The sequence below is a fragment of the Macrosteles quadrilineatus genome, unplaced genomic scaffold, assembly GCF_028750875.1.
Source record: "Macrosteles quadrilineatus isolate MER2022 unplaced genomic scaffold, UCM_ALF_1.0 Scaffold_9__3_contigs__length_116548681, whole genome shotgun sequence".
NCBI lineage: Eukaryota > Metazoa > Arthropoda > Insecta > Hemiptera > Cicadellidae > Macrosteles > Macrosteles quadrilineatus.
In genome coordinates, this window is record NW_026542602.1 from 97,277,237 (window position 1) to 97,294,698 (window position 17,462).

Here is a 17,462-nt window from a genome sequence, read left to right on the forward strand (position 1 = left end):
TGAAAATTTTGAGTGCGACAAAGTGAATTTTTCTTTACAATATAATCAGTTAAAAAATATCCGCTTTTTAGATAACTGTAGTAGCCTAACATTTATTCTTTAACCTACGTAGACCACAAAATAACTGCAACGAAATCAACTTTGATTGTGTTTCGTGAGACACGTTCTTATCGATTAACTGATAAGACCAAATGTAAGTTAGAGTGGGATGTTGTTAAACAAATGCAATGCATTGTGTGTGCTGGTCATATCTTGTTTTAAACTTTCAGAAGAATCGGCAGCTCAACAAAAATGTAGTAAGTAGGCTCATTGATCTTACTGCATGTGCATTTTTCTTACTGTACCTATTTGTGAAATCTGAAGTCTGTTATGTCACTTCAAAACTGGCTACGTTTTCCACTGAGTTTAACTCAATTAAAGCTTATAACCTTGCTTGTTTAGAACAAATAATATTTGTTTATTTTCTGTATTTTCACATAATTGGCATGTGTGTTTTGTAATAGAACGGTAAGCCCCTAGTCTTATTAATATTTACCCTCTTATTGGATTCCATGACCAATTTGTAGGCACCGTACTCCAATGCCGAATGGCATCTGGATCCAAAATAGACCTCGCTTGTAATTGAACGGACGACCTCCATATTTGATATTAAGCGCTATAACCACGTGGTCCCAGACAGTTTGGTTATTTAGCTTTGTTTATTTATTCATTCATTCATACGGTAAACACAATTTTTACAATCAATAAATACATGAGTGGCAAGTTACAAGATAATTATTTATAAGTATATACAAGTCAGATTGAGATTCATCCTGCTAGACAATAAAAAAGATTCCCAAAATGAAAAATGACATCAACAGGAATGTACCAAAAATGCACTGACAAAGATTGGATCATACGTATTCAAGTACATAGTTAACATGCATACAAAATTTGAGAGAAAAATAAAGATTAAAACAGATACAAGATAAATATTACAATAGGCCTATAATAACAATAACAAACAAAAATATAAATATATTTGACAGAAAAGACTAAAAAAAAACAACAATGACAATTTAAAATGCCATAACACTATTGCTAAGTGTATAATAATAATTACATTTTCCTCTTTGACTTAACATGTCTGTGACTCTATTTAATTAATTGGATAACCTATCCAAGCGATCGGATTGACTTATAAATCAAGTTATGTTTTATTTAGTTAAAGAGCAGTTGACGCTATTGTGCAGATATTTCTGTTCATCAAATAAAGTTTATTTGATTTGAAGACATATCGGATCGGTAGATTTCATCTTCATCATTATCATCAACTAGCAGAGTACCCGTCCTTTGTACGGGGTTGGCATATAGGCTAAAGTATAAAATGCTTATTAAAGTTATGTTATACTCAAGCTTTGCGTTTGCAATGGGGGAAGACACATTTTGATAAAATTTGCTTCTTTAAATTTATGGTATACTATAGTATTACACATCTACCATAGCCATAATGTTCCACCACTTCACCTAAACAATAGAGGAAAATAAATTATTAAAAATTCTCAAAATATCAAAAATTATTAATGAAATTCAAAACATAAACGTAACTGTAAACAATCCTACTTTGACAGTTCTCATTGCATATCACAGGTTTTTGTTGCTGCTTAGTTACTAGCTGTTTGCCCGTTCTACGTACAGGAATCTTATCGTTGTCGAAATGTAAGTAGAAACCAAAAGTAACACATTGGAAAAGCGAGTTTAGCTACATCTGTAAGTTAAACTTCTGTTACGATCAGATAGATCTTCCAAGATTTCAGCAACATCCACGATCACCCACTGCATTTGTGATTTTTTTACTTTGCACTTTACACAACTGTCCTTGAAGCGCCGTCAAAGAGTGAAAACCTTTTTGTAAGATTTTGGTGACGATGATTTAAAAAATGTAGGTAGGTTTCCCAGCACTAATACAACACTGATTCACGGCATTTTCCCCGGTTGTCAAAACTCAAGAACAATCGTTGCACCTGCGATTAATTAAACCGGTTAAGTAAGGCACAACGTTTTTAATCTCACTTGGTTTTAATGTACTATAACAAAACTTGATCGGAAATGGTTGCGGTATCATAAAATGTAATATAAACATTGGGAGAAAATTTGACAAAACTCAAACGAAATTGGGTTTTTGATGGTTCGTTATTTTGTTTTCAAAGAAGCGAGGCCATGTTTTTATAGCCAAAGACACTCTCACCAATCCAGTAAATGCAGAAAAATGATTAGAACCTTGATCGGTAATCTAGTTTTCTAGGAGTAGGCCGCGTAAAATGACATTTTGGCGTTACAGACAGAGTCACAGAATGGACAAACAGACATACAGACAGAAATTGACATAAGACTCGTTTCGGCTTTCTTAGGCAATGAAACGTAAAAATAACCAAAAACTGCATGATTCTAAGCAATGTACAGACAAAACTCTAATTTTATTTATATAGACTAGTGGAACCCCGTCGAAATCGACGGTTAATCTTGAGGTTTTATGTAAATTCAGCTAACTGCGATAGATGGAGTGAAGTCATGAAAATCTTAGTTAAGTGAAGGGAGGATAAGCATAATAATAAGTATGACGATTGTTTTCCCTAAAAAAACGTGATTGTTGAATTCGTTTAACACAATATTTCCTACCTTTTTATCGGCTTTAGGTTGCCCAAAAGGTATTTTAGGAGTCTTTATAATTGTTTGTTCATGAGTTTGTTTCATGTCAAAGCCACTTTCACTATATGGGAGAATGAGTTTATATTATTAGTCTATCATGTTACGGAAAGAGTCAATATTTATTACTAACAACTAATTCAATCTGCTTTAGAAAAATCATTCAGATTGTATCCAGATTTATAAGCAAATCTTCATCTTTGGTCATAAAAATACAGAATTTTATCAGCATTTAAATAAGTTTTTTTTGTATTTGATAAAAATATGTGATTCTCCAGATAGCAGTAACATTCTTACTTCGATCTAAGCAATTTTAATTCCTTCTCTTGCCACATCGACTCATGTATTTAATCATCCTGTTCTTACTTGATAATTCATTAACTTATGGGGTAGTTTTGCCTGGCCATATCGACCACATAAAGCTTTGCATGTTTTTCGTGGATGGAATGAACCATTGTAGGAAATTTGATCACAAATCTTGAACATTTGCGGAACCAAATCCATAACCTAGTCCAGTCTTGGTAAGAAATTATGCAAATGCGATGAGATGTGATGACACTGTTGTGTTTCCGAATGTTTTGTATGTAGTGAGGTTTAGATGCGTTGTTCGACCTAGCTAATGTGTACATCAAAGTAAAAACCCTGTAGGCCTACACATTTTTTTTTAATACCTGAATTGACATTAGTTCACCTACTTCACCAAAACCATAGATGAAATATACTCCGTAGTTAGTCTATTCCAAAACTTGAACACAGCTCTCATCCTCAACGTAAGTTACTCATCTATGACACAATTTTCAACCCGATTATCGAAAACTTTCATACCAATAAATGAATTTCTGGAGTTCTTTCTTGAATTCAAAAATAAATGGTGATTGAAAGTAGAAAAAAAAGGAAGTGCCAACCTTACAATATATATAAGCTAACCCGATAAGGAATAATTATATGTACCTTTGAAAATGGTATGTCATACTTATTTCATAATTTAAAATTTTCTAAGAGCAATAAAGCATAGATTTTTGAACAAAACATTTAAAACGTATCATAAATTCATCATTTTGTTGAAACTATAAAAAACTTGCCATGCAGTGGAGAATCAATTTAAAATCATAAATAATAATGTAAACATTTAATTTTGACAGTTTCAGTAGACCTTTGAATGCAATTTTAATATTTACAGCTGGTTCATTAAAAGTAGTGTAAAATTATCCATATGGTCGAAATGTAAACAAATTTGCAGAGTGAACTTTAAAGGCCTCTGGGGCAGAGCCCCAAGGAAATTTACATCGTTTCTCTTTTGAGGGCTCACCTACAGACCAATACCTTTCTTTAGACACCCCTACCAAGTTTCTACACCCAGCCGTTCTCCCAAATTAGCTGTGACAAAAACCCCGTTTTCCTCCATAAGAATAACATGGGATGGGACTTTAAAGGCCACTGGGGCAGAGCCCCGAGGGAATTTACCACGTTTCTCTTTTGATGGCTCATCTACAGATCAAGACCTTTCTTTAGACACCCCTACCGAGTTCCTACGCCCAGCCGTTCTCTCAAAATAGCTATGACAAAGAAAAACAGTTTCAAATTAATATATAGACTAGTGTACCTGTTGCTCGAATTCGAGCAATTGCGAAGCATTACATCCGACTGAAAGATTATGGAAATACTCACGATCTACACAACAGTTAGATATAATCAAAATCTTTTGTAAATATCTTATCTTTTTTCAAAAAGCTGATCTTGTTTTTTTTAGTGTTTTTAGTGTAAAAAAAACATTATTTCTATTTCTTCTACTTGGTTGTGTTCTATGACTTTTTCTATGTTTCCATTGTTTGCAAATTGGTTATTTCAATGATTGCTCAAGAAATGTAGCACAGTGTTAATTCAGTTTTATTTTTAGCCTATATCAAATTGTCCAGGATTTCTCGCTCTTTTCCATTGTAATAATTACACCAACCCAAGTTTCGTCTACAAATGCAATATGCCAAAGAATATAACCTACGTAAAATCTCCAAGAAGTGGTAAAAAAGGCAGAAACCAACCCATACAATAGATATAAGTTAACTCCATAAGAAATCATTTTAAAAGTTACTGTGATATTAGGATTTTCCACTGATTTGGTACCTAATAGAACATTATATTGCAAAACATGACACGATGCAGAAGAAAATCAATTTTAAAATCAGAAAAATCCATTGCAAATACTGTACTTCATTTTGACAAATTCAATAAATCACAATTTAAATATTAACAGCTGTTGCATTAAAAAGTAGTTTAGAATTATGCATATGGTCGTAATGTAAACAAATCTGAAGAGGCAACTGTAAAGGCCTCTGGGGCAGAGCCCCAAGGGAATTTACCTCTTTCCTCTTTTGATGGCTCATCTACAGACCAAGACCTTTCTTTAGAGACCCCTACCAAGTTTCTACGCCCAGCCGTTCTCTCAAAGTAGCTGTGACAAAAACCCCGTTTTCCTCCATAAGAATAACATGGGATGGGAATTTAAAGGCCACGGGGGCAGAACCCCAAGGGAATTCACCATGTTTCTCTTTTGATGGCTCATCTACAGACCAAGACCTTTCTTTAGACACCTCTACCGAGTTTCTACGCCCAGCTGTTCTCTCAAAATAGCTGTGACAAAGAAAAACAGTTTCAAATTAATATATAGATTCACTGTTTTCATAAATGACAAATAAATTATAGTGCTGCACCTGTTGGTAAATCTTATAATATTTAATGCTTTTGCATATCATAGAACCAACTTTTTTAGTTGAAACAGCTGACTAAATTCTTTAATTCCCTTTAAATATGAATACTCATAAAGTTAACATGGGGAACTACAGAGCCACTGGGGCGGAGCCCGAAAGGATTTTCGAGATAAGAATACGCATATATGTTAATCGGGAATGTGAGCTACCATCATGCGAAATTTCAGCCCAATCCGTCTAGTAGTTTTATGCGTGATTGAAATTCAAAGAAACAAACAAACACACAAACTTTCACATTTATAATATTAGTAATCATAATCATTATCATCAATTGAGATGATGACTCCACCTAGGTATTTTAACCAAAATGTGAGGGAGGGATGAGTGTAGGGAGTGTGATTCATTGTGTAGCGTTGTTATTTACTAAGACTAGCTGTTTCATTAGTTAGGTCCATTTATTAAAAGCTCGATTATCAAGGACAGCTGGATGTTATAGATAGGCCTAGTCATTTTTTATCTAGATACTTAGACAGTAGGCATAATATTTTAAAATGTTAGGTAAAAAGGTATCAGTCCAGGATGGCAGTGGTTAGACCCACAATTTATTGTTTTTATATACTTGATTTTATGCCGGAAACCTTTTCTAAAGCTCATTTTATAGTATTAGAAGCGTAATTAGTTATAGTACGTAACGATGTAACTCCTCCAAGACTATGATCAACCGTATATACGCACTTTTCTTGTCAACTAAGGCTGAAAGTCTGTCCTCCAACTTTAATTTTTTCTTTTGACGCCAGTGTTTGTTTTGTTTGTTTTTTGTCTGCTGTGCTTGCTTTGTTTTGGTGTGGTGTGGTCTGTCTGTGGTTCAAAAAATATAATAGCCTAGTTTATGGTTGTTGAATGTATGCAGTGGTTATGGTAAGTTAAGTTAAAGTTAGTGGTTTAAATTAGTAAAAGCTGTAAATTACAGAACTGACAATGCACTACATCACATCACCAAATTTTCAGTTGAGTTTTTAGCAGATGCAACTAACTACCATAAACAAACTTGGGTACCGGTTTGTGATTTGTTAGTTTAATAGTTTGTCTTAACTTACTGTGTTGCCGATTATTTCACAATCAAATCTTATCTCTTCTTGGTGGATTATTTTGTATGGTTTGGTTAGGCTATATAGAAGTAGAGGTAAGTTTAATAGAGTGAGATTTTGGGTTGTCTTGGGTGATTTTGGTAGATAATCAAAATAACTATAGGCTACAATAGTTTTAGTTGTCAGAGAGGTGTTCCTTACCCTCAAAAGCTGTAAGTTAGTTTGCTTTTGAGAATAACTTAGATACCGTACCCTGGGGACTGAAACATAATAGATTAAAGCCGACCAAAGTTGACAACAAAAAGTTTACAACTAAATGTTGCTCCGAACAAATTTGAGAAACTAGTGGAAGAGTTTTTGTGAAAAAACCAAAGTTGCTCCTCACTAATTTAGAGCCTAAGGGAAAACTGTTGCCAAAGAATTGACTTAAGTTTACCGCCCGACGTCACATCCGGGGTGTGTAATTTTATTTACTAAGTAGTGAGGCCACATTTTAATGGCTAAAGACACTCTCGCCAATCGGTCAATCCAGTGAATACATTAAAATGACTTGGATCTTGATAACTAGGTACTCTTGTTTTCCTGGAGAAGATTGCGTAAAATGCCATCTTGAGTGTTACAGACCAACAGAAAGACAGACAGACATAAATTTAGATGAGACTTGTTTCGGCTTCTTTAATGTATAAATAACCTGAAAATGTATGATTCTGAGCAATGTACAGACAAAACTGTAATTTTATTTATATACCCATATCTTGCCTTGATCGCCCAGGACATTACAGTTATGTCATATCTATCAACCAGGTATGTCGTATCTTTTAGGTCGAAGTTAATAGATAAGAGTTGTTGGTGATACAGAGACGGTAATAAAAGACTAACTTAGTTTGGAAAACAGCAGCGGAGTGTCGCAGAGTAGAATACATATCTCAGGAATTGTTCAGTTCTTAGGAATATTCTCTGTTATCTCAAATTAATTGTACACTTAAATATATAAAATTATTTTTTTTAGCTTCTTTCTACTTAATGGCTGTTATACAAATTGGGCATTTTCATGTTTTGAAAGTGCAAAATTGAAAATGTCAAAACTTTTTTAGTACCTCGTTCCTATGACCCGATCTTGCTGGTATTGCAAACTCATTCAAGTTTATCCTGCCCTACACCTTCAAGCCAAATGGCATAATACAACAAAAATTAACCAAGTTAAAGTTATCGTGTTTATGAAAAATTCGCTAAAAACACACAACATTAGAGCTACCGTACGCTAAGTATGGTTCATTTAGGTTAAATACACATTAAATAGGTAATTTATTTTCAATATTCAGCATCTTAGAGCAGCAGTCTGAGAAGTAACAGATGGAATTTTAGTGTTGAACAAGATAAATAAATACTGAACTAAATTACTTTAATATAAAAATACAACTCAATAAATTAATTGTGTTATAAGTAAATACCTACACTGGATTATTACCCAAATATTAAGCCAAATCTCAAGTATTACCATCCAATTTAGTGCTCAATCATTGTAAGCTGTTTGTGAGTCGCGCTCTCATTGTGGCCTACAGTTTTAGTTTGCTGGGGGAGCTAACAGCTAACTACATTGTAAGGAGTTTAAGACTGATGCTCTATCACAGGACAATGATGGATGCTACATCAGGGGCCTAGGAAGTCAAACCTCCCTCCTCACCCCCCGGTGTAGCCCCCTGCATGCTCACGTTGCTTTAATCATCTCTTGGGACATCATTGATCATTGGACGCCACCAGTGTTTCTAACCTGTTGATGTTTATTATTTACTGCAATATATTCATATCCATGTTATTTTCTGGCGTAAAAAGTTAAATTTGTCAATTGGTCATGTAAAGTCTTGGTTAAAATTTCTTGGTCATTAAAAAAGGGTTTTGAAAGATTTAATTTGTAAATGTAAACAATTAGTTTTTTATGTTAAGGATTTTATTTCAGTGGTTTACAACCTTATATAGAGGCAATTTGAATAATAAATAAAGTGTTTTAGTTTAATTTTATAGAACGTTTTTATTTAATTACTCTGGGATTTAATTTAGGCTAAGTCAAATACTGTATAGGACTGTCAATTACTAAAATAATTGAAGTCTCATTTTTTGTAACCCCTATAAGCTAATATACAGTTTAATGTCTAGGAAGAGTAATTTAATTTTTCTGTACACCAACACACATTAGGGAGCATATTTTTGGGTGAAGAATGAGTGTTGAGCTTTTTACTGACTAAGACTGGTCAACTTGTACTTTAGCGGAGAGAGCAATTTCTTAATAGGCCTAGTTAAGCCCAAAGATTAAGTCAAAAAGCTTACTGGCTTTTCTCAGAATCAAACTAGCAACTTATTCCTGGGCAAACACTATATACAAGATATCGTATGTTACAGACATGACATCAAAACAGGACAACTCTGGAGACACTGAGATGAAGTTCGTCGGAGTTTTTAAATCTCTGGATGCTGTGAAAAAATGTCTTCATAGTGATAAGGTACAGTTTGAAAATTTCCTCCAAAATATCCTCCATCAGGCACAATTTGAAAATAACTTTGTATTAGATAGGATGATAAATTAGACAAAGATTATTATTGAAATCACTTAAAACATCAGGAGTGAGTTCCTTTCCTGAAACGTAGGGTAGCCAAAACACTTAGCACAGGAAAAAATAAGGTACTTTATATTGATACAAACAGTGCTTAAATTGCCTTCATAGTAATGAGGTAGCCTACAGTGCGGATATTGGTCCTTCACATTAGCTACCGACTATACTTATTCCTCAGTTACAGAGAAGTGTGACGGTCTGTAGGGAACGTGTTAATATAGGAAAAATTAATACTCAATAAAACATTGGCTAATCATACTTCTAGCTTTTAACTCGTCAATATAAAACTGCTGCGTAAACACTTTGCTAAACATTATTATAATCTAAGGCTTACCTTACGATCCAATTGATTTATGACGATGATGATTAATAACATAATAAATGATTAAATAAATGATTGATTAAATTGATGATAATAAATTATAATAACGATCCAGAGGCTATTTCTCCAAATGAAAACTTCGCTAAACATTTTTTTAAATTTTGTTTTGATAAATTTTCTCTCCATGTTATTCAAGTTAAAACACTATTAAACTGAAGAATATATTTTATTTTAGGTGTGTGTTTATAAACAAAATCCATCCTGCCGGTATACTAATAAAAACTAATCTGTGCCATTTTGTTTTTGCAGTATTTTAGTCTGCCAGAAGTACAAGAGCTTCTGAAGATCTTTGATGAGAACTATTCCAAAGCTAATGAAGTAGTAGATAGATCCAAACGTAAAGTTTTCATTGTTCTCGAAGGCATTGATGCATCAGGTGAACCAATACTATTTTAAACAAGTTGCTATAGATTTACCTTTGGTTAAAACAATATTATTAGTATGCACTCGCACTGTCTATTATTTGATCGAATGTTTAAAAACACATTAACAAGTTTTAACTGGGCTACTCCGATATGAAACTATTGTGGTAAGATTTTTCTATCAGTGTATCTGGTCTCGTAAGAGATTCTGTTTTAGTGGTGTTGTTGAGACTCAAGTTCGAATCCCGCCAATCACAAATGGCTTGTAGCTATGAATGATAATACTGTGACCAGGCAGTTGATTGAGGATTGAGTATTTGTTGAATAGTGCTAAATTTGAGTCTAGTAGGCTCTTTGATCTATTATAACTTTATAATTTGGATCCATGTGAACTTTAAACTACAAATATTTACCAAAGGCAAATAAAGCAGGATTTCTAAGACTCTCTTATTCATGGGGATCTCCGATTGCTGGCGGAAGAATTTATTTGTTTGTAGTTTAGCCAATTTTAACTACTTATAGGTAAAACCACAATCAGTGGTCGACTGACTCGCTTGATCAGTGGACAGCAACTGGGTACGCCACCCCCTGCGCTACTGGGGCTGAGGGAGAAGTTTGACGCCCATTCTCTAGAGCTGCGCCGGGCCTACTACGCCCTCGGTAACTATCTCGCGGCCCAGCAAGTGAGAGAAGCCTACATTGACAAACCAGTCATCATGGACAGGTAAAGTAAATTTCCAGTTATTGAGAAGCTTAAAACCTCTTAGTTCTGTTTGTTTTTTATTAATAAGGCCATATTTTTTTTTACAGAAAGGTTTTCCTAGCTGTGTTTTTTGCAGCTGCGGAATAGGTAATGTCATGCACTTTTTCTATCATCTGCGTTTTTCAGCGAGGGCATTTCCCTAAAAACTGTGGTATTTAATTTCGGGATAAAAGTAGTATGGTAAAAAAACTTAAAATTTTAATAATTTTGACACCTTGTCGTAGATTGTAACCATATTTACATGTTTTAGGTTCTGGCATAGTACCGCGGCGTACGCCATTGCACAACAGGCAGTGGAAGATTACAACGGCACTCTGCCGGCAGAGAACGATGAGGTTTACGAGTGGCCTCACGACCTTCTCAAACCCGACATTGTCTTCTTCCTCTCCGTCAGCGAGAGCAAGCGACTCGACCGACTCATGAGGAGGAAGAATAAGAGTGTCACTCGGGAGGAACTGAGAATGAAAGACAACAAGGAACTAAGAGAGGCGTAAGTTGGATTTATTTTGCAGGGTTTGGTCAAATATTGGATTAAGGCTGAATTTTTATAGCGTTTAAGGTAAATAAAAGGTGTAAAATACCCTTGGTAGTATCGAGTGATTCCAATTTTTCTGTTAAGCGACCGCTATTTTAAGATGCAACGATTTATAACCAATAGTTGCCTAAGATAAAATAAACACTTATGATTCTGAGGCTAAAATATTTTTCTCTTGAATTACAGTAGAGAATTGATTATCAGAAACAATTGGGATTGGGGGTTTAGATAGGCTAACTGATTCCTCCGAAATAACAATAATGAAATAACCGGAACAGTGAATGTTGCAATTGCAGCCACACCTGTGAGCGTATTTTGCAGTCTTGACTACACTGGTAATGGTCTACCGCAATCGTAGCAACATCTGTGAGCATATATCTTTGTGTCTCGGCAGTAAGAGTCTCCTGCAATCGTGGTAACACCCATGAGCATATCTTGCAGGCTTGGCGATACTAGTTATTGTCTCTTTCAACCACAGCAACACTGGCCATCAGCCTTTCGGTTAACTGATGTTTTCGATTGCAAGGTTTTGGATAGTGCCTGGATGAGAGAGAGTTTATCCCAGCACAAAAAAACACAAAAACTTTGAACTAAACACAACTTATAATACAGTATTTAAATTAAGAACAGTTAGATTTGGGAAAAAACCACCATAAAAACTTGATTGTTCCTTAATTCTTTCAACTAGACTAGGTAGGCCTCAAAACCTCCCCTGCTTGAAAATGCTGTCAGTGACAGTGGAATATTCTAAACATAATGTGTAGTGTAAAGCTTTCCTGATTTTGTGCCAGGATGTACTCTATCCCACCTCACCTAGATAAATCCTGATGTCCTAACAAAAATCCTTACAATCAATGTGTTTGGGTTGTTACATGGTTAATAAAATAGTATAGACAGTTGTTACATAGTAACAAGAACAGGGCGTTTTGACAGTTCCCTTGCCACATACCCAAAATATATATATTGCATTGTCATATAATGCCAATGTGGGCTACAACATCAGAGACAAGCCTGGAATACTACAGTCAAGTGTTGGGATTCTGTTCATATGGGTTATTGTTATTGCTATCGTATAGGGAATCACGAGTGTTATTTTCATATGAAAAAAATCAATCACCAACCAGTCTTTTTGAATGTTGCATGCATGTATGTTGGTCTCGAAATCGAGGAATTGAAGAATTCTGGGAGTTTTAAAATAAAAAAAACAGGACAAGGTAGTCCTTTATGAAGGCCTTATGGCATATGTTTTCTGAAAAAGTTATGGGCTTACCGACACAGCTTTCATTTCCATAATTAATGTTCTATGTTCAGCTTGGCTCAAGCATATGCATGTATGCGCAATCCATCACAGATTGCTCTTGATTCGGATGTTACTGTTGAAGAAGTGCTTGGTGAAATCAAGAAAATCCTTGAAGAGAACTACCAGATCATGTTACCAGAAGTAGGTATTCACATTTCATATGTAATTGTGTTGAGGATGTATGGAATTGAATGGAGATCGATGATTAATTCATGTTCTAGAAACAGATGGGAACATTAAAGGGTTTTTTACATTTAAGTGTTTTTAGAGGAAAAAGCTTTTGCTTAGAATATGCAAAGAAAGAATGAACTGGTAACTTACTCGCCTAAAAAATGAGTTCATGGCAGTTGTTATCACATAAAGCAGCCACAATACAACAACTTGATATGTTACTGACAGTTTACTACTACCTACTTCCTATATACTATTTTACTACCCTCCACAGAAGAAGAACCGAAAAAAGGTGATGATATATCAATATTATTGACTTATTGTGTTGTGAACGTGTCTGCTATTAAGTCCATAAAACTTCATTCTTAGTCGAGTGAGTTATCTATTCCTACTTTCCAATATAAATAAACTTGTGTGAGATTAGTTAAAAATTAGAAAGGTTTCATTTTACTATTAATAAAGTAATTAATAAAACATATTGCACAATGCATGGCGTACCTAGGCACAAGTTAGGAATTGCACGAACATTGATGGTCACAGTACACCTGTTTCTATGTATGTATCATGTTGTTTGTGTTGAGCTCTAGTGTTGACAAATAGGTTTTCTCTTTCTCTTAGTTTAGAGTAATTTTAGCGAATTTCCCATATAGGGAATAAGCTATTACCGTAGTACTCATGGTAAGACCTGGACGCGGGACCGATTTTTTTTTTCATTTTGAGGTCCCTAGAGACCAAAAACACCATCCGTTCAAATTCATATATATATATATATATATTTATATATTTATATATTTACTAGCTGTAACCCGCGGGCTTTGCCCCGTTTCACTTCTTAATTTTCAAGATGATCTCGTTCGCATGGCTCAATCATGTCCTGGTTGAAGTTCGTTCGCTACGCTCACTCACCTTTAGGTTGGAGCTCGTTCGCTACGCTCACTCATCTTTAGGTTGGAGCTCGTTCGCTGCGCTCACTTGCCTTCAGGTTGAAGTTCGTTCGCTACGCTCACTCACCTTTTGGTTACAAATTAGCTGTTGTCATAAATGTAAAAGAAATAATGGTGATGCACCCTGTTGGTAATCCTTGTAACTTTAATGGTATTGAACATCATAGAACAGAACCAACTTGTTTAATTGAAACAGCTTTTAAGATTCATTAATTCCATTTAAATATAAGTACTCATAAGATTAACATGGGAAATTCCAGAGCCACTGGGGCGGAGCCCGAGAGTCCGATCAGAATAAAAACCACTTAGTTTTCCTATTTAATGCCTAAAGAATCAGTGTACCAAATTTCAGCCTCCTAGGTAAATGGGAAGTGGGAGAATTAGTGATGAGTGAGTGAGTGAGTCAGTCAGTGAGGGCTTTGCCTTTTATATATATAGATATATATATATATGTGTCCGTTAGCACGATAACTCGAGCAAAAATGATCCGATTTTGATGAAATTTGGTACAAACGTGTAAACCTACGTTTATTCGAACGAGTTCGCGATCCAGCATGATCGGACCATGGGAACGGGGTTTTACGGGGGGTTTTATGGGGTAAAAATAGGGTTTTCCCATTTTTGACCCAAAAAACATAAAATTTAGCAATTTCTTTCCAAACCATTTTGTAGAGCTTAAAAAAACAAATAATTTAGTATATTTAAGCGTTATTATGCGCCTAATGGTTACGGAGAAAATTCCAAAAAATTGTAAATTTAAAATTTCTATGTTATTCTTATGGAGAATAAGTAAATTGTTGTAGTTTGCTTGTTTATGAACATATTTTGATCAAATTTGGAAAATGTTTTTATTTCTGACTAACTATTAACGTTTTACAAAAAAAAACAGTTTTACCCTCCCTGATGCAGCAAACCTAAGTACTAGTTAAACTAATTCTATTTAAATAGAGAGTAAATGTTATATTTTTAAGTAGACATTTCAGTGTAAATCCAATCAGTCAAATGGAAATTCGCTTAGTCTGCAGGTTTGCTGCGGCGGGGGTATTTTTTTATTTGCACTTTGCTGTTTTGACATAAAACTGGAGAACGAACTATTGTTTGTAATAAGATTGTTTTGTTTGGTAAAACTAGTTATGAAACAAGTGAAATAACAAGAATCAAATAGGAAACAAAAACAAGTAATCTACATGAAGGACGAAACTAATATCAAAATTGTTTTCAGCTTCATAAATATTATAAATTAAAAAGTATGTTTTGTTCAATGAATGGTTCTAGGCCAGGATTTTGAAAGGTAGAGTAAGAGGATAGCAGCTATCTAACCTTGAAGATCGTCCCCTGTAGAGAAATAGGAAATGTAGAGAAACACTTGACAAAGTCCCCCAGGGGACTAAAAAGAGAAGAGGTGGAATTAAAGAGTATGTTTAGTATGGCATCGCTGTCTTAAAACTTAATGAATAAGAGGTGAATTTTAATTATTATTATTAATCTAACATTTACATATTTTTGTTGCAGATTGAAGCTTACGTTCCTACGAATGAAAAATCCTAGTGTGATATTTTACAACAATGACTACTTTCGTACAACGATGATTCGACTTATGGCCTACTTAGAACATTATTCTACCACTTTGACCTTTTGAAGCTTTAAGTTGTGAAATGTTTAAATGAAATGTTACTTTGTAAATAATGTGTTAATGTAATTACACTATGTTGGTTACAAAAATTGTAATTTATTTTCCTTTAACTTTAAATGATCAAAGTTCAGAGTAACCATTATTTATGTTAAGTTTAAGCAGTGGTGGTTTTGGATATTTGCCGCCGATAGGCTAGTTGGAATTTACTATCATTTACATTTCACTTTAGTTAACTATACTGTTTTTACTTAGTCTTAATTAAGTAAAAACTCTTTTGGGTCATAAAAAATTAAAATATTTGAAATTTAAAAAATACTTAAGGCTCAACAAGAATGTTTCCTATCAATAGATTCAGCTAAACGAAGCTAAGGAGTAAAGGACAAGAATAGATTATTGTCTTAATTTTTTGCTATGGAGTTAAAATACTATTTGATCTTGAAAAAGTCAGTAGCTTTTTGGTGGTTGGACTCATCTCGCTCCATTCTATACTTATCAATCACTCATTTTTGGGTTAAAATATATAGCTTTATGTTCCTGCCACTATGTATTGATAATAAAACACAATGTTGTATCTGAATTATGGTAAACAGTAAAATCGTTATTGTAGCTAGTTAAATAGGTACTTGACCTATTAAAATAAATTAAATAATCGTTTCAACTTAAAAGGTTTGTGCTATAAGTACTGTTCTCCACAGAACATTTTTTTATCCAAAAGTTTTTTTCCTGTTTTACAAACTTTAGATAACCATTTTCAGATTTAGGGCTTTGTTGTGTAATTTGGACAGGTCAACTTCAAATTCAGTTGAATACTAGAATCTAACTACCGGTGTATGAACAGGCATCGTAAAATTATTAGTACTTTGCCTCTTCACAGAATGTTGCAAGCTTATCTTCGGATGAAGAATCCTAGAGTCAGAGTCATCAACGCAGACAATTATCCCAAGGTTGTTTTGAGGGCTTGTACGAACACACTCACTGCGGAGAAGCTTGTTAAGGTATACAAACATATTGTTAAGGCTTAATCTAAGCTGTAGGAAGAGTCAATGCATCTAGAGTCTTTTATCAACAAATTTGTAAGGTTCAACTGCATATTAGTGTTTGTGAAGTTATTTTTAACTAAAATAAATTTGTAATTAATTGAAATAATATTCAACCTAAATGAAAATGATTCAAGTAGACCGTTTATGGATTATACATTTATCAACTATTATTATGTAGTAGAGGAAAGACATTGTGTCTGACACTCATCACTACAAAAAAAGTGTTAATGTTATTTGACTTACATTTATGGTTTTTTTTGTTCCAGATTGACACTGGCGCAACAGAAGAAGGCATTCCAAAAGAGACTTTACAAACATAATGTGTTGCTTCAGTCCTCTTTATATAACTGTAAACAAGGTGTGCCTTAACAACATAATGCTTTCATATTGATCTTTAATACTCCATAATATATCAGTATAATATTCAATTAGGTGTTAATGCCTCATAATGTTCAGTATAATATTCAGTTAAGTGTACAAAAGAGTTTGCATAAGATAATGGAATTAAAAACTTGAATTTCAGTATTTTGTGGTAAAAACCGCTTTGTATGTTTGTAGAAAATTATTGGTATCAACATCAACTATCAAGGCACCTCTTTTACACAGTTACAGTACTCTTTTTTGTATAATGTATTGTATTGTTACCAAAGTTATATTTTGTCACTGACAAAATTGTATGCATTTATGTAATAAAATGACTGTAATGTATTAAATAAAATAAAAAATGTTCAGATCCAAGATTTTGGACATAGAGAGCACATATTGTAGCTATTGTTGTCCAATAATCATGAATTGTATGCTTCTGTTTTCAGTGTACAGTATTATTTTCTATCAACCGTCCTTTTTAACTAGGATTACATCCAGAGTAGTGAAAGCCAGTTTAGCAGTCATTATGGTGGTTTAAGAATCAAGATCTTTATTGGCATTGACCTTTTACAAGGAATAGACATAGTCAACAATAGAAATAAAAACTAAAGCTATAAAATACAGTGAGTTCTAAATTAAAAATTAATATTAACATCAGAAACTAAGTACTCTGTTATACAGTAATATGGATTTTGGATGAGCCACTCAAACATTTTAGACTCAAACCTATTAAAAGGAACCTATTATTAGGAAGGTTTTGCTGCCAGACCTAATTTATTAAAAAACCGTATGCAAATTATTTAATGGCAGTTACTGTTTTGGCCAATCTATGGGCAGGGATATCTAGATTGGATTTGCCTCTTGTATTTTAAGAGTGTA

General features: G+C 33.9%; 1 protein-coding gene across 1 annotated transcript; it reads left to right on the forward strand.

The window, feature by feature from the left end:
• The first annotated feature begins 219 nt into the window (after positions 1 to 219).
• On the forward strand, positions 220 to 16,950 carry LOC129003772 (UMP-CMP kinase 2, mitochondrial-like). Its single transcript, XM_054432068.1, has 7 exons — positions 220 to 296; positions 8,876 to 8,976; positions 9,719 to 9,845; positions 10,354 to 10,555; positions 10,845 to 11,084; positions 16,052 to 16,172; positions 16,484 to 16,950. The coding sequence occupies exons 2-7, from the start codon at positions 8,878 to 8,880 to the stop codon at positions 16,535 to 16,537; spliced, it is 843 nt and encodes a 280-aa protein (XP_054288043.1). The 5' UTR covers positions 220 to 296; positions 8,876 to 8,877; the 3' UTR covers positions 16,538 to 16,950.
• The last annotated feature ends 512 nt before the right edge of the window (positions 16,951 to 17,462 follow it).